Source organism: Styela clava, chromosome 8 (genome assembly GCF_964204865.1).
Source record: "Styela clava chromosome 8, kaStyClav1.hap1.2, whole genome shotgun sequence".
Lineage (NCBI taxonomy): Eukaryota > Metazoa > Chordata > Ascidiacea > Stolidobranchia > Styelidae > Styela > Styela clava.
In genome coordinates, this window is record NC_135257.1 from 2,029,026 (window position 1) to 2,052,506 (window position 23,481).

At 35.2% G+C, this 23,481-nt stretch overlaps 1 protein-coding gene across 1 annotated transcript; it reads right to left on the reverse strand.

Annotated features, from left to right (window-relative positions):
• Window positions 1–275: 275 nt before the first annotated feature.
• Window positions 276–23,175, reverse strand: LOC120345785 (microcephalin-like). Its single transcript, XM_039415335.2, has 23 exons — window positions 22,924–23,175; window positions 20,411–20,579; window positions 19,660–19,784; window positions 18,946–19,018; window positions 18,541–18,697; window positions 18,229–18,308; window positions 17,643–17,826; window positions 16,824–16,964; window positions 16,228–16,314; window positions 15,991–16,104; window positions 8,369–8,414; window positions 7,815–8,002; window positions 7,405–7,484; window positions 7,253–7,307; window positions 6,664–6,793; window positions 5,660–5,850; window positions 4,922–4,981; window positions 4,574–4,669; window positions 3,477–3,618; window positions 2,977–3,139; window positions 2,266–2,445; window positions 1,667–1,799; window positions 276–1,419 (listed from the first exon to the last, which is right to left on the reverse strand). The coding sequence occupies exons 1-23, from the start codon at window positions 23,106–23,108 to the stop codon at window positions 1,364–1,366; spliced, it is 2,835 nt and encodes a 944-aa protein (XP_039271269.2). The 5' UTR covers window positions 23,109–23,175; the 3' UTR covers window positions 276–1,363.
• Between the last annotated feature and the right edge of the window lie 306 nt (window positions 23,176–23,481).

Genomic DNA, 23,481 nt, shown 5'->3' on the forward strand with positions numbered 1-23,481 from the left:
TGTGCTAAATCGGTATAAACTGGCACCCAATATATCTATATAGCTTCAGTAGACTTAACTGGACATGTGATGAGTCTGAAGACGGACTACACCTTTTCACGCTACTAACGTGAATGAAAACCTGGAACGTTCAGTAGGACAGCAAGCTGATGAATGCAAGATTGATTCTTGCTCCAGAACTGAATGCACAACTCCTCATTCTCCACTACATATCAAAATGGGGAACCCTGAAAAACTATGAATGGCTTCTGTTCGCAGCAAACAAACTGTCAGTGTGCAATTTCACTTGGTTTAATTCCGACAAAACATGAACCATCTTATATAACAAATCAAAAAAATAGTCAATTTTAATAAACTTTTCAACAGTAATTGATAAAAAAATTCAATTCACCAAAAATCATTCAACGGGGAAAACACTAATTAAATACATCAATGACCAGAAACAAGAAAAAGACAGTTGTATCAGAATAACAATTTTTGATCACTCAGCATCACAGATTAAATCTGTCTGTCTTTCACACAAGGTGTGAAAAACAGCAAGGCGATGATCAACCAAAACTGCATTTAGATGTTATGATTGGTTTATGAAAGGATACCGATTGCAAGTAAAAGTCAAGCATTTTCTCTGAAGCCTTGAAGATAGGAATAAAATAATCATTATATCATTCTGAATACATTATGCAAGAAACATCAAGATCAAAAATTAAGGTTAAGCGAATACAGCATACATAGTTGAATTAAATGTATAAATACATGGAGATATGATGTATCGGGGATCAAAGTTATGTAAGAAAATTCATTCATTCAGTCGTAGGTTACAAACGATGAATGGTACCCACATGTTCATCACTCATTGTGTATTGGTAAATCATTCTCAGTAGTTCACTCCTATTAAATATTGTAAATTGATGAACAACCAACCAAATTAAACTTTATGTAGGCTTAGCATGCCATAAATCATTATTTTGCTTCAATAATTGCAACTTGAAAAATCCCTTACTCGAGCATAGATTTCATTGAATTCATCCAACACTCAGCTTTATTATTGCTCATTCAATTGAGTGTAGGTAAGGAACATAATTTCACTACATATTACCACTTATGGACGTCACAGGTTCAAATCTACAAGCAGAAACATTATAGAACTTTTCGGTATTGCAGGGTTAATTATGTTCCACTGGTACCTGAGCACACCCGCAAATAACAGGAACAATGAACGAGATATCTATTTCTTATCAAAGCGACATAGAGGTTTATGATTTAGGCAGTCTTATCCATCTTTCATAAAAAAATAATATGGAACTTTAAGACAGGTTTAAGTTATTGAAGAACGGTTGGGTGTCATTACTTAGCGGAAGATTATTTAAAATGGTATCAAATATTTTTCCATTGGAAGAAGGCAATTCTCGCTGACACAATCTGAAATAAAAAAATGAAAACCTATTACTCACAGTGAAGTCATAAATAAAACAAATGGTGGAGGTTTTTAACTGAGAAGAAACTTCATTTTAAGTATGTTTAGAAGCTCGTGCAGTCTGTAATTACTGAAAGGTGAAATAGTACAATGATAGGGGCATATATCCAGGGCTAAGTAAAACGACTTTCAAGTCATTGAGTAACTTTAGAGACTATAAATTCTATTAGAATAATTTTATAATTCACCAACCTAAAACCCACGTCTCATTGACTACAGGAATATCCTTGACAGTTCTTCCTGGGTTACCAACGCAGACAGAAGCACGACGTGAACTCCCAACAATACGTCCACCACATAATGAAACCAACTCTCGTAAATCATCCTGAAATGTTAATTTAAGTCATGAAAGTATGCTTAGAAAGTGCATAGCCTATTTAAACTTACTGTACTTGAGAACGGAATTTTCTCCATGCATGAAATCAAGTATTCACAAATTATATCGGAAGATAACTACCCCATATAGCACTAATATTATATATGAATACAGTAGTGACAATAACTAGAATTCAATGTGTTTAGCTTTGTATGCAACTGGTTGACAGAAAGTATCTTATGTAGGTGTTAAAAAAGTAGCATATTTGTGCTGTCATTAAATTCCACTGAAATGCTATTTTGAACATCATTAACAGCCCAGAACAATAAAAACTCACTACAGACAACTGCAGAAAAAAGTGAATTGCATTAGTGGTTCTCCAGTGAACGACTAATGTAACCCCAAGTTTAGATTCCTGCAATGTTCCTTCAAAAAAGATTACCGTAAATCACTTTCATAGAATCGATAGACTTGCCTGTGATGGCTTTGTATCATCAGAAATATAAATATGGCCATCGAATTTTGCAAAAAGATTGTTTTCCCATATAGAATTTCTTGAACGACATTTTCTGTTTTTTCGAGCAGCTGGAAATATGCTATATATTTCATAAGATTCTTCTTCTAACCAAAATCCAGCCGAGATTGAGTCTGTCACCTTCAGGAAATGAAGAATAAATTGTTATTTAGAACAACAATAATAAAATGAGAATTGATTAAAAAAACAATACAATTCATGGAAATTGATAGGACATGTCAGTAAAATATGGTTTATATCCTACGAACAAAAAATTTGCAGCAATTTGAATAAGTGGATGTCTGTTTCTGATTTCTTTTGCAACCACAATGTTTAGGTTAAATCCTTGTTTTTTATAGGGTGCAATAAGCATTTTTTTTACAGTTTTTCAAGATTAAGCCTAATTTTAGTTCCTGCACAGCAGGCATAGCACCATCATATGGATTGTGATTACAGTTTATGCCAATGGTTGTCAATCTAATGGAATCCATATCCATTACATATTTGAAACTATCGTATCACTGAATTGGCATCAATTTCCATTGAATGACAAATATAAAGAGAATTTTTAAATAAAAAAAGAGCAATACACAAAAATACATGCACAAGATACAAGCTGAAAAGTTTATGGTGAATCTAATAATTATTACAGAAAGATAATAATAATCTCACCCAATTCTTAGATAAAAGCCAAAGCCCTTTAGCTATTGCCCTTAGCACATTCATAGTACGTCTTGCTGCTCCACAAACAACATGAGTGGTTTGATCTCTAACAATCGATGTTATACGAAAACCAGATAAAGTTCTAACAGCTTTATGAAGTTCAAATCTTTCTCTGAAAACATGAAAATAGAACTTGAAACCCAATATAGCTCTCATTGTATTTGTCCAGCAGTCATCTTATATATGATCGGCATATGCTGAAATGTAACATGTATTTAGAAATGGCGAATAGTGATGTAAGAATCAAAATTATTACAATAATATTATTTCTTGTAGCGTCTTTTTCTTAATAATCAATAATAAATACATCATTTGACAACTAAAAACTGAATCCAGTCCCATGGTTAATTCATAGTATTGGACCAATAAAATTGATTCTACTGCAAAAGTTATTGAGTAAGTATGCCAAACTAGATACTGATTTTTCATAAAAATCTATAAAAACTCACCCAGAATGAAAATTGGTTAGAACAATGACAGATTTTCTGATATTTTTCTTTTTTGTGTAACTTGAAGCAAACTGTGTTGGATCTCCTAATATTGGTGTTGTGAAATCCATTGTGCTTCTTCGTCTTGTAAAGCTCTCACAAACTGAATGAAATAAATTTGCCTACTGAAATTTGAACACAGAGTAAACCAAGATGATAATACCACGGTGGGCCTGGGGATTTTACAAATGCACCTGGAGTTTCATTGGACTCACAGCCCCACACTCCAGGAAAAATATATGCCTGAAATTGAAACAAGGTTTGGAATTTCAAATTGACAAGAATTAGTTGGGTCATCAGGGGTTGGGAAGGGGGGTTTCAACGATCGCCTATGCATCGACTTACGATAAAATGAAAGCACTACTACTATAAAAACTACGACAATCTGCGGACATAAAATATATGGTGAACTGCCCGATTATAAATAGATTCGGATTTTTGCAATATTGGGATTTTTCAAAATTGAGCTGTCCTAGAAACACTGACTGCCACTTATTCCTACAATATCAAAGTTAGAGAAAACCCAAGGTCGGCGTGACAATCCCAAAGACTACCATTCACAATTACGCAAAGTAGTCAATCCAGGGTCGATACGAGCATATTTGAAATGTCATTCATTATTATTTTAATTGTGTGCACATGTGATTGTGTCGATTTGGAGCAATATATTTACATTACTACTCAAAAACACCACGGCAATCCGCGGACATAAAAATGTGATAGTAGTGATTATATCTTGTATCGTGAAAAAGTCGTGTATTTGCTCATGTAAGATAGGATAGACTAAATAACACGTATGCTGACCAAAACAATCGTCAATTTTAACAAAATGCAATCGCATGCGTTATCAGCGACTTTTTCAGTATTCAAAAAGGAGGGTTCTCGACCCTGAAAATCCCCCTGGATCAGAATTCCGAATATCATCATGAACAGTGATGCCTACATGAAACCTCAACAAGGTTACTTGCTAAAGCCATTACCAATAGCATAATAACATGATAAAATGGGAATATACAAAGAGAATAACAAAAGTGGGTGAAATAAAACATATTGCATACTTGCTTTTGCTGCTTGAGAAGAAAATATATTTTTATTTGGTTGTGTTCTGGAAATCTTCCTTTGTGATCTCGGAGATGATGATTGACAAGAATTTTCTATAGAAAAAAAGCAATATTCGAATCGATTATAAAAAGCAACGGACAACAGAAATATCATGAATTACCGAGCAGGATTAAAAAAACAAATAACAGGCATGAATTTAAAATGGACTAAGAAATCGCTGGGCCAATTATATATATAATTTGTCACAGCAGTTTCTCAAGATGATATGTCTCTTCATAACATAAATCAAGAGCATGGACTCAAACTCTGTCAGACTGTCACTTTAAAAAATTAATAATAAGAACCTGAAACTCTTCTTCTTCTTTTCCTTGATGGTTCCGTAGTAGAGTGACTTATGAAAGAATCTAAAGAAAATATACATATGAAGCTATAAAATGCATGTAGGTAAAATTTTACAGTTTAAGAAATTCTATATGGTTCTAGAGTCTTACTGCACAGTGCACACTAACATATATGGGCTATGGCCAGACGATATGTTACAGAAATACTGTTTTAGTGGGCAGCAGGACTTTTAAATTACATGACATGGTGATGTTTATTACTGCTACAGCATCCTTGCATTTTACTCCACTTATATATAACAACACAAAGATATAGAGCAAGGAAGGTAATTAGTCTTACTTATCAACTGATAGTGCAAGAAATTAAGATGTAAAATAATCATGTTCTGCTTTATATCCAATTTTCAATATATATTTGGAAGAACCACAGCAATCAATAGATTTCAACATCTGCAGGCACACACAAACCTTCTACAATGATGGCACAATACCACATGTTGTGATAACCCATCAGTTGGAGATTAAGACTTTGTGTTGGCATCACAGATTGCCAGTCTCAGGTTCGAATCCCCCCACCTCACGTGAGGCGTAATAAATCAGGTATGCAATGTCAAAACAGAAAGTCTGTCTTTCCAAATAATAGAAGCACATATTGTGAGATATCAGTGGGCGGATACGATGTTCAGAAGAAAGATGTGAATAAATGTTGCATAAAAAAACGTCACCATACTATACACTCACCAACAGACGTTGAATTTCTTTTCTCTCTCATTTTAATTCTATCATACAAAGATAATTGTTGATTTATTAGAGGGATTTCATTGTTGTCACACAATGCATGTTGTTTATCCTTATTTTTATTGTTGGCTTCATCCTCATCCTCGAAATCAGTGCTTTGAGAATTATAGGCCAGCTGTTCTATGGCAGATTTTCTGGGAAAAGGGGAAAGCATATCATTGCAACAGTCTACTGTTACATAAGTAGTCACAAATAATGTAATCGTATATCTCAGGGGTGGCACAATTTTTTAGTATAAGAGCCGCATGCTGCAAGTCAGAACTTTAAAAGAGCCGCAGAATTTGTGAATTTATCAATATTATCGAAATACTATGAACAGAAAAGAAATTCACACAAGAGTCTAATAACAATAAATAGATAAACAAGGCAACTCTGACAACTCTGTTTTCATCTTCGATTCTTCGTACTTTCTTTTTTTTAAATTTTGGACACATCGCACAGTAACTTAGATCTTAGACTAACTAACCGCAATCAAGCTGCAATACCGCCGACGCATCAATAAACATTGACCATTGTGACGAAAGATTTGCTGACTCGACTGACTTAAATTCAACGCTACAGCGATTTTCATACTAAAACATAATTTGTCCTAATTATTAACGAAAACTTCTTTACGACTTTTAATAAATTAAAAGAGTTTACATTAAAGTTTTTCTCTTAGTTAAAATTTGGATAATAATTTATGTTAGCGAGAAGCGCCGCACAAAAAGTCTGGCGAGCCGCATGAGGCTCGCGAGCCGCGGTGTGCCCACCCCTGGTATATCTCATATTTATCAGATCTTACATAAGGTATTCAATCAATGCCAAATCGAAAATGTACAAGATTACAGACTTTTCAAGTGCGCGATTCGAATAGTTCGCATAGATTTCATCCCTTATTGTAGATATTTACGTAAAAAAATGTATTCTTGACAGTGAAGAGATGTTGAATATGGTTGGCTACTTACTCAGATACTACAGAGCATTCTGAAGGTGTGTTTGAACAAATTCTACCAAAAAATCTTCCAGATTCTGTCGCAGTTTTATATGCTGATAACCCCAGTTGCGGAAGTAGCATTGATGTTCCATTTCTGCTCACTAAATTGCATAATAAATAAGCTCAAAAGAGAACAAAAACAGTGTAATTTATAGTCTTTTCCTGTCATGAATCTCAATTCTCAATCATCTCATGCTTGATTTCTTAAAAGCTGAACGAGTTTTTGGAAACTTAAATTATCAAATTAATTTTATTCAATGTGCATAAATGTATCACCAATATTCACTTTGCTTTTAGAGTAAAATATTCTTATAAAACCTATGAGTTTCTTAGTTATTTCTAAAGATAGGTAAGCCGATAAGCCAGTTTAAACACTATGGTGAAGACACTTATTGAAGTAGGTGGTGCAGGAAGATGTAACAAACCATAATGTCAAACAGCGCTACAGTTATCATGTAGCTTCAATTTACTACACAGAGAAAGTATATAATCGGAAGACAAATGAATATCCCTGCCTAACAGATTTCTAGCAAACATTGAGACAAAACAAACAACTTCACCTATATTTGTTGGTTCTTGCGTGCTTAATATGGATTTTGACTTCCTCGCAGATTCCTGGAAAAAGCAAGAGTTGTTATGTTCACTAACTCTCTATGTTGTTCCTAATATTGTTTTCTGTATGATATCATTATTCTTTAAATATACAACTTACTTGAGGACTAAGGAGAATAGAAACCGGTTCAAGGCATTCATCGTCGTCAAGTAATTTTCTTTTTTTGCGTCTTGATGAAACTGTAGATCAAAGGTATTATTCACTTGGCATTGTTATTAAATTAATGCAATGTATGTAGAAAAGTAAACCACAAAGAATAAGCGCACTAGAGGAAAATATTTGGCTATTTTGAATATAATCACAGCACAGATTTCAGATTCACGGTGCGAGAAAGTCAACTCAGTTGCCGCAACCACACCACTGAGATCTCTGATCTACACTAACTCTTCACTAAATCCACTTTCCTTTTAAATTCAACAATTCATAAAACTATGCACATTCACATTTTAAAAAATATTGTAATAAAATTGATATTTTCAAAAATATTGAGTTGTTATATGGTAACTCACCAAAAGGTTTAGCATAAATTTTTTGCTCTGTTGGAGTTACATCTGTAATAGTAGTAGCAGTTTCTATATTTGTAAGATTTGGTTCATCCTTATGTTTCGATGTTGAATCATGAATTGATTCGATTGAACTACCACTGACATGTAAATGCAGATCAGAAACAGAATCTTGTGATATTGTAAGCTGAGTTCTAGAGAGAAAAAAAATATATACATTATGAGAAATATTCAAAACTAGTCAATCATCTTATACCCAATAGCAATAGTTCTGGTGTTTTTTCTGAAGCTAAATATTCTTGATTGTTCCTAATGATGGATTTAAAATTTTCAAATTTTGATTTTATTGATTCGTAAATTAGGGATAAGTAGGCTACTGCTATCGTATGTGGAGTTACGGGTATTTTGAAATACTATTCGGGAATAAAGTACAAAATATCACACGAAAAAAAAAACTTCACGGTGTGTTTCAAATTATTCAATACAGTTTATCACAAGATTGTTTGAAAACTGAAATTTTTGAAAATTTTAATAGGCCCAAAAACAAAATAACTACAAACCGCTTCAATTGTTGCTGGTTTTCCAAAGATGACTTACTCAAGTCACCTGCAAAATAGAAAAAAACTATAATATGTCTGTATTGAGAATCCGGTGCATAAAATGAATATCTCAAAACATAGCTAAAACACACATTTAATAAAAATGATGCATGACGATAAGAGGTTACTTTATCTTGGAAAAATTGGAATATTTCTGGTTCGGTATCGTGAAACGATGCTGCCGCCAATGAGATTTGAGTCTATGATGTAAAAAGTCTTTTAACCACTAGGCCATCAAGTCCAATAGGATAAACTGAACAATACTGACCAATGACCATGTGTGTGAGGTTTGAGTTTATGATATAAAAAGTCTTTTAACCACTAGGCCAGCACATCCAAATTGATAAAATGAACAATACTGCCCATGTGTGTGTGTGTGTGAGGTTTGAGTTCATGATGTAGAAAGTCTTTTAACCACTAGGCCAGCACATCCAAATTGATAAAATGAACAATACTGCCCATGTGTGTGTGTGTGAGGTTTGAGTTTATGATGTAGAGTCTTTTAACCCCTAGGCCAGCTCGTCCAAATTAATAAAATGAACAATACTGCCCATGTGTGTGTGTGTGAGGTTTGAGTTTATGATGTAAAAAGTCTTTTAACCACTAGGCCAGCACATCCAAATTGAAAAAATGAACAGCACTGCCCATGTGTGTGAGGTTTGAGTTTATGATGTAAAGTCTTTTAACCCCTAGGCCAGCTCGTCCAAATTAATAAAATGAACAATACTGCCCATGTGTGTGTGTGTGAGGTTTGAGTTTATGATGTAAAAAGTCTTTTAACCACTAGGCCAGCACATCCAAATTGAAAAAATGAACAATACTGCCCATGTGTGTGTGTGTGTGAGAGGTTTGAGTTTATGATGTAAAAAGTCCTTTAACCACTAGGCCAGCACATCCAAATTGAAAAAATGAACAGCACTGCCCATGTGTGTGAGGTTTGAGTTCATGATGTAGAAAGTCTTTTAACCACTAGGCCAGCACATCCAAATTGATAAAATGAACAATACTGCCCATGTGTGTGTGTGTGAGGTTTGAGTTTATGATGTAAAGTCTTTTAACCCCTAGGCCAGCTCGTCCAAATTAATAAAATGAACAATACTGCCCATGTGTGTGTGTGTGAGGTTTGAGTTTATGATGTAAAAAATCTTTTAACCACTAGGCCAGCACATCCAAATTGAAAAAATGAACAGCACTGCCCATGTGTGTGAGGTTTGAGTTCATGATGTAGAAAGTCTTTTAACCACTAGGCCAGCACATCCAAATTGATAAAATGAACAATACTGCCCATGTGTGTGTGTGTGAGGTTTGAGTTTATGATGTAAAGTCTTTTAACCCCTAGGCCAGCTCGTCCAAATTGATAAAATGAACAATACTGCCCATGTGTGTGTGTGTGAGGTTTGAGTTTATGATGTAAAGTCTTTTAACCCCTAGGCCAGCTCGTCCAAATTAATAAAATGAACAATACTGCCCATGTGTGTGTGTGTGTGAGGTTTGAGTTTATGATGTAAAAAGTCTTTTAACCACTAGGCCAGCACATCCAAATTGAAAAAATGAACAATACTGCCCATGTGTGTGTGTGTGTGAGAGGTTTGAGTTTATGATGTAAAAAGTCCTTTAACCACTAGGCCAGCACATCCAAATTGATAAAATGAGCAATACTGCCCATGTGTGTGTGTGTGTGAGAGGTTTGAGTTTATGATGTAAAAAGTCCTTTAACCACTAGGCCAGCACATCCAAATTGATAAAATGAACAATACTGCCCATGTGTGTGAGAGGTTTGAGTTTATGATGTAAAAAGTCCTTTAACCACTAGGCCAGCACATCCAAATTGAAAAAATGAACAATACTGCCCATGTGTGTGTGTGTGTGAGAGGTTTGAGTTTATGATGTAAAAAGTCCTTTAACCACTAGGCCAGCACATCCAAATTGAAAAAATGAACAATACTGCCCATGTGTGTGTGTGTGTGAGAGGTTTGAGTTTATGATATAAAAAGTCTTTTAACCACTAGGCCAGCACATCCAAATTGATAAAATGAACAATACTGCCCATGTGTGTGTGTGTGAGGTTTGAGTTCATGATGTAGAAAGTCTTTTAACCACTAGGCCAGCACATCCAAATTGATAAAATGAACAATACTGCCCATGTGTGTGTGTGTGAGGTTTGAGTTTATGATGTAAAGTCTTTTAACCCCTAGGCCAGCTCGTCCAAATTAATAAAATGAACAATACTGCCCATGTGTGTGTGTGTGAGGTTTGAGTTTATGATGTAAAAAGTCTTTTAACCACTAGGCCAGCACATCCAAATTGAAAAAATGAACAGCACTGCCCATGTGTGTGAGGTTTGAGTTTATGATGTAAAGTCTTTTAACCCCTAGGCCAGCTCGTCCAAATTAATAAAATGAACAATACTGCCCATGTGTGTGTGTGTGAGGTTTGAGTTTATGATGTAAAAAGTCTTTTAACCACTAGGCCAGCACATCCAAATTGAAAAAATGAACAATACTGCCCATGTGTGTGTGTGTGTGAGAGGTTTGAGTTTATGATGTAAAAAGTCCTTTAACCACTAGGCCAGCACATCCAAATTGAAAAAATGAACAGCACTGCCCATGTGTGTGAGGTTTGAGTTCATGATGTAGAAAGTCTTTTAACCACTAGGCCAGCACATCCAAATTGATAAAATGAACAATACTGCCCATGTGTGTGTGTGTGAGGTTTGAGTTTATGATGTAAAGTCTTTTAACCCCTAGGCCAGCTCGTCCAAATTAATAAAATGAACAATACTGCCCATGTGTGTGTGTGTGAGGTTTGAGTTTATGATGTAAAAAATCTTTTAACCACTAGGCCAGCACATCCAAATTGAAAAAATGAACAGCACTGCCCATGTGTGTGAGGTTTGAGTTCATGATGTAGAAAGTCTTTTAACCACTAGGCCAGCACATCCAAATTGATAAAATGAACAATACTGCCCATGTGTGTGTGTGTGAGGTTTGAGTTTATGATGTAAAGTCTTTTAACCCCTAGGCCAGCTCGTCCAAATTGATAAAATGAACAATACTGCCCATGTGTGTGTGTGTGAGGTTTGAGTTTATGATGTAAAGTCTTTTAACCCCTAGGCCAGCTCGTCCAAATTAATAAAATGAACAATACTGCCCATGTGTGTGTGTGTGTGAGGTTTGAGTTTATGATGTAAAAAGTCTTTTAACCACTAGGCCAGCACATCCAAATTGAAAAAATGAACAATACTGCCCATGTGTGTGTGTGTGTGAGAGGTTTGAGTTTATGATGTAAAAAGTCCTTTAACCACTAGGCCAGCACATCCAAATTGATAAAATGAACAATACTGCCCATGTGTGTGTGTGTGTGAGAGGTTTGAGTTTATGATGTAAAAAGTCCTTTAACCACTAGGCCAGCACATCCAAATTGATAAAATGAACAATACTGCCCATGTGTGTGAGAGGTTTGAGTTTATGATGTAAAAAGTCCTTTAACCACTAGGCCAGCACATCCAAATTGAAAAAATGAACAATACTGCCCATGTGTGTGTGTGTGTGAGAGGTTTGAGTTTATGATGTAAAAAGTCCTTTAACCACTAGGCCAGCACATCCAAATTGAAAAAATGAACAATACTGCCCATGTGTGTGTGTGTGTGAGAGGTTTGAGTTTATGATGTAAAAAGTCCTTTAACCACTAGGCCAGCACATCCAAATTGATAAAATGAACAATACTGCCCATGTGTGTGTGTGTGTGTGTGAGGTTTGAGTTCATGATGTAGAAAGTCTTTTAACCACTAGGCCAGCACATCCAAATTGATAAAATGAACAATACTGCCCATGTGTGTGTGTGAGGTTTGAGTTTATGATGTAAAGTCTTTTAACCCCTAGGCCAGCTCGTCCAAATTAATAAAATGAACAATACTGCCCATGTGTGTGTGTGTGAGGTTTGAGTTTATGATGTAAAAAGTCTTTTAACCACTAGGCCAGCACATCCAAATTGAAAAAATGAACAGCACTGCCCATGTGTGTGTGTGTGTGAGAGGTTTGAGTTTATGATGTAAAAAGTCCTTTAACCACTAGGCCAGCACATCCAAATTGAAAAAATGAACAGCACTGCCCATGTGTGTGAGGTTTGAGTTCATGATGTAGAAAGTCTTTTAACCACTAGGCCAGCACATCCAAATTGATAAAATGAACAATACTGCCCATGTGTGTGTGTGTGAGGTTTGAGTTTATGATGTAAAGTCTTTTAACCCCTAGGCCAGCTCGTCCAAATTAATAAAATGAACAATACTGCCCATGTGTGTGTGTGTGAGGTTTGAGTTTATGATGTAAAAAATCTTTTAACCACTAGGCCAGCACATCCAAATTGAAAAAATGAACAGCACTGCCCATGTGTGTGAGGTTTGAGTTCATGATGTAGAAAGTCTTTTAACCACTAGGCCAGCACATCCAAATTGATAAAATGAACAATACTGCCCATGTGTGTGTGTGTGAGGTTTGAGTTTATGATGTAAAGTCTTTTAACCCCTAGGCCAGCTCGTCCAAATTGATAAAATGAACAATACTGCCCATGTGTGTGTGTGTGAGGTTTGAGTTTATGATGTAAAGTCTTTTAACCCCTAGGCCAGCTCGTCCAAATTAATAAAATGAACAATACTGCCCATGTGTGTGTGTGTGTGAGGTTTGAGTTTATGATGTAAAAAGTCTTTTAACCACTAGGCCAGCACATCCAAATTGAAAAAATGAACAATACTGCCCATGTGTGTGTGTGTGTGAGAGGTTTGAGTTTATGATGTAAAAAGTCCTTTAACCACTAGGCCAGCACATCCAAATTGATAAAATGAGCAATACTGCCCATGTGTGTGTGTGTGTGAGAGGTTTGAGTTTATGATGTAAAAAGTCCTTTAACCACTAGGCCAGCACATCCAAATTGATAAAATGAACAATACTGCCCATGTGTGTGAGAGGTTTGAGTTTATGATGTAAAAAGTCCTTTAACCACTAGGCCAGCACATCCAAATTGAAAAAATGAACAATACTGCCCATGTGTGTGTGTGTGTGAGAGGTTTGAGTTTATGATGTAAAAAGTCCTTTAACCACTAGGCCAGCACATCCAAATTGAAAAAATGAACAATACTGCCCATGTGTGTGTGTGTGTGAGAGGTTTGAGTTTATGATATAAAAAGTCTTTTAACCACTAGGCCAGCACATCCAAATTGATAAAATGAACAATACTGCCCATGTGTGTGTGTGTGAGGTTTGAGTTCATGATGTAGAAAGTCTTTTAACCACTAGGCCAGCACATCCAAATTGATAAAATGAACAATACTGCCCATGTGTGTGTGTGTGAGGTTTGAGTTTATGATGTAAAGTCTTTTAACCCCTAGGCCAGCTCGTCCAAATTAATAAAATGAACAATACTGCCCATGTGTGTGTGTGTGAGGTTTGAGTTTATGATGTAAAAAGTCTTTTAACCACTAGGCCAGCACATCCAAATTGAAAAAATGAACAGCACTGCCCATGTGTGTGAGGTTTGAGTTTATGATGTAAAGTCTTTTAACCCCTAGGCCAGCTCGTCCAAATTAATAAAATGAACAATACTGCCCATGTGTGTGTGTGTGAGGTTTGAGTTTATGATGTAAAAAGTCTTTTAACCACTAGGCCAGCACATCCAAATTGAAAAAATGAACAATACTGCCCATGTGTGTGTGTGTGTGAGAGGTTTGAGTTTATGATGTAAAAAGTCCTTTAACCACTAGGCCAGCACATCCAAATTGAAAAAATGAACAGCACTGCCCATGTGTGTGAGGTTTGAGTTCATGATGTAGAAAGTCTTTTAACCACTAGGCCAGCACATCCAAATTGATAAAATGAACAATACTGCCCATGTGTGTGTGTGTGAGGTTTGAGTTTATGATGTAAAGTCTTTTAACCCCTAGGCCAGCTCGTCCAAATTAATAAAATGAACAATACTGCCCATGTGTGTGTGTGTGAGGTTTGAGTTTATGATGTAAAAAATCTTTTAACCACTAGGCCAGCACATCCAAATTGAAAAAATGAACAGCACTGCCCATGTGTGTGAGGTTTGAGTTCATGATGTAGAAAGTCTTTTAACCACTAGGCCAGCACATCCAAATTGATAAAATGAACAATACTGCCCATGTGTGTGTGTGTGAGGTTTGAGTTTATGATGTAAAGTCTTTTAACCCCTAGGCCAGCTCGTCCAAATTGATAAAATGAACAATACTGCCCATGTGTGTGTGTGTGAGGTTTGAGTTTATGATGTAAAGTCTTTTAACCCCTAGGCCAGCTCGTCCAAATTAATAAAATGAACAATACTGCCCATGTGTGTGTGTGTGTGAGGTTTGAGTTTATGATGTAAAAAGTCTTTTAACCACTAGGCCAGCACATCCAAATTGAAAAAATGAACAATACTGCCCATGTGTGTGTGTGTGTGAGAGGTTTGAGTTTATGATGTAAAAAGTCCTTTAACCACTAGGCCAGCACATCCAAATTGATAAAATGAACAATACTGCCCATGTGTGTGTGTGTGTGAGAGGTTTGAGTTTATGATGTAAAAAGTCCTTTAACCACTAGGCCAGCACATCCAAATTGATAAAATGAACAATACTGCCCATGTGTGTGAGAGGTTTGAGTTTATGATGTAAAAAGTCCTTTAACCACTAGGCCAGCACATCCAAATTGAAAAAATGAACAATACTGCCCATGTGTGTGTGTGTGTGAGAGGTTTGAGTTTATGATGTAAAAAGTCCTTTAACCACTAGGCCAGCACATCCAAATTGAAAAAATGAACAATACTGCCCATGTGTGTGTGTGTGTGAGAGGTTTGAGTTTATGATGTAAAAAGTCCTTTAACCACTAGGCCAGCACATCCAAATTGATAAAATGAACAATACTGCCCATGTGTGTGTGTGTGTGTGTGAGGTTTGAGTTCATGATGTAGAAAGTCTTTTAACCACTAGGCCAGCACATCCAAATTGATAAAATGAACAATACTGCCCATGTGTGTGTGTGAGGTTTGAGTTTATGATGTAAAGTCTTTTAACCCCTAGGCCAGCTCGTCCAAATTAATAAAATGAACAATACTGCCCATGTGTGTGTGTGTGAGGTTTGAGTTTATGATGTAAAAAGTCTTTTAACCACTAGGCCAGCACATCCAAATTGAAAAAATGAACAGCACTGCCCATGTGTGTGAGGTTGAGTTTATGATGTAAAGTCTTTTAACCCCTAGGCCAACACGTCCAATTTGATAAAATGAACAATACTGCCCATGTGTGTGTGTGTGTGAGAGGTTTGAGTTTATGATGTAAAAAGTCCTTTAACCACTAGGCCAGCACATCCAAATTGAAAAAATGAACAATACTGCCCATGTATGTGTGTGTATATGTGTGTGTATGTGTGTGTGTGTGTGAAGTTTGAGACTATGATGTAAAAACCTTGAATATAAATAACTGCATGCAGCAATGATGACAACCACAAATTCATCACTTCTTCCAATCACGGACAGATTTTTCAGGGGGTGTAAATTTAGAAAAAATAACAAGAGACTTAAATAAAATATTTCACCTTCAACATTACACAAAGATGTTTCTGGCTGTTCAATTCCTTTCAAGTGTGTTTCAGCATTTGGCGACGGAAGACTGATATTCATATGCTGGGTCTCTGGAACTTCATTAAATCCTTTGAGCAAAAATGAAAGAATTGCAGAGATTATTATCAATTAAATACCTACATTTTAAGTCTTTGTCGTTGGATGTAATACCTATACATAAAAAACTTCATGATAGAATGTACAAAACTTACCTTCGGGTAATGCCGGGTGAATAATTTTGCATCTAGCTTGATCAGGTGTGTCAGGTGCTTCCATCTGCTGGGTTTCAGGAATTTCATCTGAAACAATGCTCAAAATGGACATGTAGGACAAATGAGTAACCACAGCACAGCAGTAGCCTATGCAACCTAAGCAATCTGATTATTCATATTAATATTATAAAAAAGCCTGCCATTATCCTTCCAGTAACATATTACATATTTACATACAAGTAGATGTTGTGTCCAATAAATTTACCTATACTTCTGAATTTTTGAAAGTCGTCACTAATTTTAAATGAAATTTATATCATTATTAACCTGCTATGCTAACTCTAAATTTTTGGATAAAAATATTATAGTGCAGTGGAGATACGAACTCCATTGGATGAACTGTGGCATAAAAACAAGTTGTAGAGGACAAATATAAACTAGTCTTAGACTGATATTCAATTACATATTTCATTTTAAAATTATCAATCAATCTTTTGCACTTATGGAGAAGATTGATAAAAAATATTTATCTTTTTAATGCAAATAATTTTAATTGAATAAAAACCACTTAAATAACTTTAGACATCAATCCTTACCCAATGAAGCATCAAATCTAGGAGGTGAAAGTCCAGATTCTCTCCATGATCTTTTAACAAAACATTGTGTATCTGCAATCGGACTAAACTTTTCACGTTCTGGTTCTGGAGTAATTGCATGAATTATTGAGAAAGCATTGTCTGGAAAGAATAAGTAATTTTTATATAACATAGAGTAATGGTGGGATAGTATTGTTTCTATTCTTGTTGTTGTATTATTAAGAATACGTTTGGTTAAACAACAGTGTTGTATTTATCTTAAATAGGCAAAATTTAGGTGATACAACATAGATATAAGGAATTGGTTTAGTCGTTAGAGAAGCACCGGGCCATAACCATGTTTGATAATTGATTTGTAGAAAAAGGACCAAAGGTTCAAAAACCCTGCCCAACACCTCGAGCAGGACGCCATCAAATTGATAGGCAATGCCAAAGCAGAAAGATTTCGTGTCAGTGTCTCCTTGTACAGAGCCTTAATCAAGGTAAAAGTGTGAAAATAACTCATAAAAAAAAATGGCCACTGCATGTTATAAATAGATGAATTGCCATTGACTAAAATGTTGCAGATTTGAGACTTTTGGTTCAAATCACAGTTAGTCCAATGTCCAGACTAGAAGGCCCAGCTCAATTAAAAATACTCCCTTCATATCAATATGCCCTGCCCAAGCTACCAATAAAAAATACTTTTCTGAAATAAAATAAAAATATAATAAAAAAATACAGTTTGCTAAGAAAATTCCAGAAGCAATATCAAAAACAATTTTAAAATTATAGTTTATTTAAACAAAAATTGTTAAACAAATATCAAGTGTTAATTACTTGTAGGCTTATCCGAAGAATTATCATTCACAGACATCTTCTCACAGTTTTCTTTTTCATCTTCATTATCAGATGAGGGAGGTGAGAAGATATGTTTTCCTTCTTTCATTCGTTTCATCATGCGTTGCATACTGTCTGATATCGGTGTTTCATACACAATAGATGGATTTAAAAAACGATATGGCTGAAAAAAAAAGTATTGCATCAAACTTACAAATTCACTGCCAAAACATAAAATTTTGCAAAATAAAGTATGTACACTTTCTGGATTATTAAATAATACAAAATAACGAAATACAATTGTTGTATTTTTTTCAATGTAAATTTCTACCGTTAATATTAATTGATTATTTAATATTTATACAATATAATTGACAAAAAATAGTATCACAAGCAAGTATCATCACCAGGGCTGAGGAGTCTGGGAGTGAGGGAGAACTTAATAAACCCAAATTTAATGCTAAATTGAAAATTATTTTCCCAAAAAGCAAGGTAAAAGAAATTTTGACACTATCCAATAAGCCAATTTTACAGAATATTGAATTTTCTAAAAATTTCAACATTCAAAATTTATGAAAAAACTCACAGATGGGGGATGAAACGGAGTATCTGCTGCTAAAATTCCATACTTTCTATTGAATGCTGGATTAGACGGTGTTGCGGCATCTAAAAATAAGTTTCAATGTCTGAGGTATGCTTCATGCAAGGCAGGAAAAATATTTACCGTAACTAGCACTTGTTCTGTTTGTAAATCACTCTCGATGACACACTATTACAACGAATTTTGGATTAGCGAGTTTGGATCAAAATTGATTCTACTAGACTTCAGACACAATTTTAGAGATTTTCACCTAAAAAGGCATTTTTAGATAACATTCTTAAAAAAGCCCAGTCTCACCTGGTGTATTGTTTGCACTTCGGCTGTTCGTTACTAATGGAGATTGGAACATGATTCTGGCATGTTTTTTATCAAATCTTGCTTTTCTTCTTTTCAACCTTTCTGCGCTTTTACGTATTGCATCTTCTGGTTCCTGAGGTTGCATTTCATAAAACCTCTAGAAAATTTGGGTAAATATAATAGTGCATAAGGCCATAAGCGTGGTATATTATGAGAAAAAATAATTATTTTTTTAATATACGACGCAGCCGACGCTTATACATGCATTTTGTTTTAAACAAGGCCATACACAAGCGTCTGACGATATGTAAGGATATGTAATTTGCAACACCAACTCTTCAACTGCCAAGCAGCCGAGGGTCCAATCAGTAAACAATCGAAAATATGCAATAATTTTTTGTTCACCTTTGGAGGTTTATACTTAGATACATCAAACAAATAGTCCTCTTCATTCACCCATTTTTGAAGAACTCTGCATCTGGGAAATTGAGGAATCAAAACATTACAATCAACTAGATGTAAGTGTATATATATGATATGAAATGTACTCGACAGTTTTGGGAAAAAATAGCACTTTCAATATGAGTGAACATGTTCAAAACAATATGAAGTACAAGGTATAACCCTTACAAATCTACCAATAAAACAGATTTGCACATCATTTTATCCTGATGATGCTGGCTTTGGATCAAAATAAAAATCCTAGACACAAGTCACACTAGACTCAAATTTTAAAAACTTTTAAAAATGGCTCCAGGTTGAGGAGAATTTTCTATCAGATTCCAAGTCCGACAAAACTTTATGCTTTTTAAGTTTCTGTCACAATTTTTAATTCCGAAAATCACCGATTAAAGTCCTAAATTCTCCAACTCCCTACTAGGAAGAATTCAAAATTCTAATTGCAGCAAGTTTGAATATACAAAGTCTTATCGAATTCTGTAGTCCTGGTAGATGCAGCCTCTTGTTCACAATGAATTCCAACATATCAAGATTAGGCTACCATATTTTAGAATTATAATGAACTCTTAATAAAAAATTATCCAGAAACCAATGATGCTTTAACACCTTCTGTAACTAACAATATGTATGTCAAGAAATGGAAAAACTGAAATTCCTCACCTGTCGACCCAAAGGCAAGTCACAAGTTTTATATTTCTTTTCTGAGCTTTCTGAATAACTGATTTATGGCCATCTTTAAAGACAACGTGGGTGATCGGATGTTCTTTTGTAAACTTTCTGACAACCTTGTGATAAAATTATTTTGAGGTTATATTAGAATGACAGCTGGCTTATGTACGGTATGAAGTTATTTCCAATTTTAACAGACTAATGCACTATCGATAGATATGCTATGAAATTTGCATTTATGTACCAAAATATTCCTACTGGGTTTCCAGAATATAGGCTTAATTAAAAATAGGGAAATTGAGAAAAACAGACAAAGAACCCTCCGGCTGTTGTATGGCAGTTGCATATTGCATAGGATTGACTTTCGTCAAACAGCTGTTCAGTTACATGTCTGGAAATATGGCGTCTACCTTCTCCAGGATAAAAATTCATTTTACACAAAATTTTGCTTTGCATCTCGTTTTGCCTCTTGGTTTTGGTGATGAAGCTTAGCTGGGCAAGGCTGATATAAATTTATGATGAGGATATGGAAGGGGATATATCATAGCAATAAACTCCCACCTAAAATAGGCACCCATTTGCACCTACTAAAACCTGGGTGATTATCCAGAAAACACTGGTATATGCCAAGTTTTACATAGCGAAATCATGTAAAATGAAATTTGATATCCTTATTATATTGAAAGAAACAGACAATACTTAAAATAATAATTAATATATTCAAAATAAAAACCACACACACCGTTGCTCCCATCCTTGTCAAAAAGTTTCTAAAAACACAAGACCTATTGTCAGTAGCATCAGATGACCAAACATCAACAAACGCAACACATCCACATAAAGTTGTTGTATGAGGCAGATCTCGAAGCTTCTTCTGAGCAGAATTCGAGAGCGGAGAATCAGGAGATGAACTAAAAATGAAAAAGCACAATGTTGTAAGATATCATGTAAAGTTGAACAAAAATATTTTCTTTTTCTTTATCCATGCCTTCCGCTTTGAACAACGCACTGCCACAAGCAGTCACTGATATCATACAATATGGAAGAAGATATAAATATTTCTGCATTTGGAAAGACTGGAATCTTTTTGATTCGGCATTGGCTACTCTATTTATTGCAACCTGGATTAGATGAGGGGTATCTAATCCATGATGCCAACACAGTTAAGACTAATGCTCTGACTGCTAGGCTAAAAATTAATTTGTTTGAACCAATTTGTTTAATTTTTTAATGCATAATCAACTAGCAATGTTTAAAAAATTCATATTCATTAAAAAAATATCCATATTTGAAATCAGCCAATGAACATTTGCATCTCTTTAAAAAAAAACAAAGAAGATAGAAAATATTCTTAAACCAACAAGCCTATTTTATACCGAATTGCAACTATCTATGCCATTGGTTCTCAAAGTGCTCCGCGAGAGAAACCTAGGGGTTCCGCGAGATATTCGATCAAAATACGGACTTGGTTATTCTGTAACTCTTAATAAGCAAAAACACCAATAATAAAATTTAACGACAGTAGAGTCGAAATATGGCAACGAGGTGGTAATTCAAATTTGACAGCATCTAGATGCAGAAGCGCAGTCAGAATTTTCAGAGGGGAGAGGGTTCAAAATTGAAATTGGAAATTCCCGGGCAAAATTATTCGCGATTAGGCCACTCGTTTAAAATAAACTTTTTCAGTGGATAAGTCAGAAGTAAGATCGGACCCAAAAATTCCAGCAACCAGGCCCGTGGGTATCAAGCCCGACTGGATTTGCAGGCCCGAGACCGAAGCAAACCCGAAATTTTCATATCTTATTTAGGAGTTCTTTGACGTGTCATTGCAAGAGTTTAGTACAGTATGTGTCGTGTTGATAAGGCAACTTGTGTTTTTTTGCAGACCGTGGCCAAAACACGGCCGAAACGCCTCATTTAAAAAAAAAATCAGCGATAGAGAAGCTCGACCCGAACGTAATGATTGACATTTCAGGCCCGACCTAAAATAACTTAAAATAGGTGCTAAACTGCCAATTATAAATAGATTGGAATCGTGTTTTTGCTATCTTGGGATTCATCAAATTTGAGTTGTTCTCACATCTCAATGAATACAATTCACAATTGCGGAATCCTTGACCATTGCGCGCATGTTTGTCTGTTCACTGTGTTCAATTCAACCTGTGGATGAGTCGACTTACGACAATATAAAATCATTATCACCCACAATTACCACGCCAATTCGCGGACCTCAAAGGAGAAACAATAAAGTCAAGTAAACGAAAAAAGAAAGCATGAAAATTTATTTTGTTTTCAATACCAAATTAATTGATATAATCTTTATGATTATCTTGTATATCGTCACATATCGAAAAAAGTCGTATTTTGCTCCGTCGGTAGTTTCAGAATGGATAAAAAGTTACATCGAGCGCACAATTATTGTATTTATTTCAGTAACTACGGTACAACACCCATTGATAACCTAACATAACATCAAAGTTTGTGAGTCACAATGTCTAAAAAAGCGTTTTTAATCTGTCGCGAGTCCGCTAAAATAAAAATTATCATGTTTTCTTCCGTTTTAGCATTTTATAATACCGCTTTCCAATCAAGAAATTTGGGGTGCTGATTCACCCCCTTATTAATTATTTTTAGCATCTCGTCGCCGATGATTATATTGTATTAACTTGTTTTCCATACTAAACTCACAATTACGCACAAAGACAAAAACGTAATTATCGCATTCGCGGAACAAGCAAGAAAAATGTGTGATTAGGGAGAATAAACACCACATATAGATGTTAGGGTCTAACTAAAAAACAGTCATCGCTACGAAAACAATCGGTGATTGCAGCAAAATGCTATCGCGCATGTTATGAGCGACTCCTTCATTCTTCCAAAATATCAAAAGAGTATTCATTAATATGTGTGTCAAATTTACAGGCCTAATATGTATAATTTATCCGTGCAATTTAGAATAAAAAGTTTTAGCATTTAAATTAGGTAAGGTATTTTTAACTTACTAAGAATATTAATCACTAAATATCAACATGTATTTTTTGTCTGCTTTATTTTCAAAATTTATTTGTGGGGCTCCGTGAAGAATGGTCAACCCCTTCAAGCGCTCCGTAACATCAAAAGTTTGAGAACCCCTGATCTATGCTATGAACACTGAACGACTGAATGAGGAAACTATATGAAACTCTGGGGTGCCAACAGATACCAGCGTACCGTATCAAAGCAATAGAGATAATTCTATTGAAACTTTATTATTACCTGTCTGACATAATGTTTTGCTCAGCAATTCCAAGATTCAATAACTTGTTAATGACTGGGGTTGTATTTTTTGCAGGCGATTCAATCGAAGCAATAGCCTGTTTTGTTTGAAACATCGGAATATTTTGTTTAGGTACAACAGGCATGTCAGGTGCAGCAGATGTATTAAAAATTCTATTTTGCATAAGACCTGATTAAATTTTACCTACTTTGGTTGCCATAATGACTTTTCCTGCAAATACAAAAATACAGCACACTGGTAGTCTATATCACACAGTCACATGTCTCTGTCTGCATGTAGTCTAGTTTGCTAGTGTAATAATTAATTATGATCTGCTTTTTTAAAGCATTGTGTGAAACAAACACTGAAACAGCAATACAGATACGGTACCGGTATAGGCCTACCGGTACCTGTATACAGAAACTACCGTACCGGTAGTCAGCTAGTAGTGCTGTAGTGTCACACTACTGAAATATAACTACAGGCAGTAGTGGGATTCAGCCGATTCTATAGAACCGTCTCATGGAATTTTATGAGATAAGCGAACCGGTTAGCAT

Excerpts from the sequence above, each read along its gene's own strand:
- LOC120345785 (XM_039415335.2), bottom strand. The coding sequence starts at position 23,108 with ATGCAAAATAGAATTTTTAATACATCTGCTGCACCTGACATGCCTGTT. Across the intron at positions 19,785-20,410 it reads TGACAAGGATGGGAGCAACG|GTTGTCAGAAAGTTTACAAA; the intron begins GTGTGTGTGGTT and ends TTTTATCACAAG. Across the intron at positions 4,982-5,659 it reads AAGAAATTCAACGTCTGTTG|ATTCTTTCATAAGTCACTCT; the intron begins GTGAGTGTATAG and ends TATTTTCTTTAG.